The sequence below is a fragment of the Octopus bimaculoides genome, chromosome 7, assembly GCF_001194135.2.
Source record: "Octopus bimaculoides isolate UCB-OBI-ISO-001 chromosome 7, ASM119413v2, whole genome shotgun sequence".
In the NCBI taxonomy this organism is placed as follows: Eukaryota; Metazoa; Mollusca; class Cephalopoda; order Octopoda; family Octopodidae; genus Octopus; species Octopus bimaculoides.
Genome location: NC_068987.1, coordinates 88,696,795 through 88,699,934, shown reverse-complemented (window position 1 = coordinate 88,699,934; position 3,140 = coordinate 88,696,795). Strand labels below are relative to the sequence as shown.

Below are 3,140 nucleotides of genomic sequence, written 5' to 3'. Positions count from 1 at the left end.
AATCAGCCCGTTTCGCTGTCATTCCCAGGGCACCTATGACAATAGGTATTGTTTTCGTCTTCAGATTCCACATTTTGCTAATTTCTATTTCAAGATCTTTATATTTGCTCAGTTTTTGGTAGGTCTTGACAGATACGTTTATATCGATTGGGACAGTCATATCAATGAGGAGGCATGATTTTTGTCTGAAGTCATTCAGTATGATGTCTGGCCTTATTATTATTATTATTATTATTATTATTATTATTATTATTATTATTATTATTATTATTGAGCGGGTACCTGCCATCAAAGTGACGCTGGAGTACAAATATATGAAGCCCAGTATGCTCCACATGACGACCCGTCTGATAAGGGTACACCTGGTGTATGCATCACAACCATATATGCGTGACACCGTTACGTCATATCAAGAAAACAGTACATCATCTTGCAGGTGGGGGACCAGTTAGAATTTTCTTCTGGTCAAGTAGCCTATCCCATTCAAAAGATCCCTAAAAAAGGTTTAAGGACGATGAAACACTCATGTTTCCAGAGGTGAATTATTCGAACCCCAAATAATTCCTCTTAAAACGTTGCTATGATACTCCCCCACAACTCCTACTCATGATCAGAGATGCCTCTAAGAAACATGCTCAAGTGGTTAGAGTCAAGCAACGGACAAGCACATCTCCGGTGATGAGCAGAATATTTGCTGCAGCGCATCTGTTGCACCAAGACAAAACATGTACATGTAAACAATTCCAATCAATTAAGATCAGAAACCACGAGAGCCACTGCATGATGCTGCATCAGAGCAGTTATTATTATTATTATTATTATTATTATTATTATTATTATTATTATTATTATTATTATTATTATTATTATTACTACTACTACTACTAAGGCGGCGAGCTGGCAGAATCGTTAGCACGCTGGACGAAATGCTTAGCAGTATTTCGCCCGTCGCTATATTCTGAGTTCAAATTCCGCCGGGATCCACTTTGACTTTCATCCTTTCGGGGTCGATTAAATAACTACCAGTTACGCACTGGGGTCGATGTGATCGACTGTCCCCCTCCCCACAAAATTCAGGCCAAGTGCCTATAGTAGAAAGGGTTATTATTATTATTATTATTATTGTTTGTCCTTTTTCAGTACATATTTCATTCTCGCTGTCGTATGTTGTTGGATCCCTAAGTTTTTTTCTCGTTTTGTTTTACTCAATTAATACCAGTGATTTGACATGAAGACAAATCGCAAGAAAAACGTTCCCAGCAACCAAGCTGAGTTGATCGCTATATTTTGCTAGATTACTCATATCACCCTAGAAATAGAATTCTGTTCTTGTTGCGGTAAATATCCTTTCATCAATCTTCACTTATTTTATCCTAAATTAAATCAACTATCAACGGGTGAATTAATAGTGATGTAACGAGATTCTCTTTCTAAACCTCTGAAAGATAAAGAAAGAATTTTAAAATGCAAAATAGTAAATATTGCAATAAAAAAAACAAAGTACTTACCCACAGAATATAAAAATTTTAAGTCTTTTAAGAAATATTGGATTACTTAATGCGTAGAAGAAGGGATTTGCACACGTTATGCATTTTGCTGCAATTCCTGGATAACCGGTCGATGCTCTTGTAATGATATCTGTGTTTCCAAACTGAGCTATTAAAGATAATACTGAATAAGGCATCCAACCAGCGCAGAAGAGAATAATGGCTGCAGCCAATGACCGCACAGTTTTGAGTTCAACGCTCATTTTGTTTCCCTGTCGCTTGCGTGAACCAGCCGCAATGTTTTGCATGTCTTTTTTGTGTTTGTACATTGCTATAATAATGTTAATGTAACAAATGAGGATAATAACAATAGGGAGAAAGAAGACAAAAATATTCAAGCATAACATATATGATCTGTTTTGTGGTGTCCGCGTGATGTAGTCGAAGGTGCAAGATGATCCTATGCCTTCAAGGATGTAGTCGCCCCATCCGAATAAAGGACATATGCACCATGCTAGTGTGTATATCCAAGCAATAAGAATAGACACAAAAGCTGATTTTTTTCTCGAACTTCGATAATTCACCCAGCCTTTCACAATTACAACATACCTGCAATGAACAGAGAAAGGTGTTGATTAATTAGTACAAATAAGAGTTCAGGGTTTACGAAAAGAACAAAAAACAAAAAAAAAAAACGAAACAAAATGAAAGAAATATTACGTTGTTACTTTGAAAAGTACTGCCTTTGCTTAACGTAAATTAGCAGAGGATGGGACACACACAAAGACACACACACACACACACACACGTTCACGCACACGTTTATATTCATGTCAAAAGCACAAACTCATACACACACGAAGAAACGCGCTCACACACGTTCACACACTTATCAAACGCATAGACACGCACTTATCAAACACAGACATGCACACACACACACACACACACACAAACACAGTATTATTTCATGTGAAAGCACGTGGCTTTGTGGTTAGGGTATTCGGCTCATAATCGCAAGGTCGTGAGTTCGATTCACCTGGAATCCTCACCGTCGTAGCCGCGTATAGATGGCTTTAGAGCATCGAACTTTTGCCATTAAAAAATTAGCATTTTGCAATGAATTCAATGCTTCCTGCTTCTTAAGATCGAGTTTCATATTCTATTCTAAGATCGAGTTTCATATTCAGTGCGTCACATTGCTGCTCTACGGTGTGACAAAAAGCCAGGTTTCGTGCGATGCCTAAAATTACCGACTTCTCCATTAAACTGATAAATGGTTCTGATTAGGGAATTCTTCTGTCAAATAACAGTTGAAAATATTAAAAATATAATCTAGAAGATTAATCACTTTACAGTTCTATATTTAAGAGATGAGAAATTCTGTACATTATTTACATTATTTACATTATTTACATTATTTACATTCGACGGATATTTGTCCTCATCTTGTTTGTTGTCAACAACGCTTCGGCTGATATGCCTTCCAGCCTTCTTCAGGTGTCTTGGGGAACCCAGGTTCGAAATTTCCCCAAGATACTTGAAGAAGGTTGGAGGGCATTTCAGCCGAAACGTTGTGTTAACAACAAACAAGATGAGGACAAATATCCGTCAAATGTAAATAATGTAAATAATGTAAATAATGTATTAATC

At 36.9% G+C, this 3,140-nt stretch overlaps 1 protein-coding gene across 1 annotated transcript in view; it reads right to left on the bottom strand.

The window, feature by feature from the left end:
- The window catches only part of LOC106870569 (rhodopsin), a 238,547-nt gene that overhangs the window by 2,947 nt on the left and 232,460 nt on the right, over positions 1–3,140 (bottom strand). Inside the window, exon 4 of the mRNA XM_052969782.1 lies at positions 1,509–2,096. Within this exon, the coding sequence (XP_052825742.1) occupies positions 1,509–2,096 (588 nt within the window). The remainder of the gene's footprint in view (positions 1–1,508; positions 2,097–3,140) is intronic.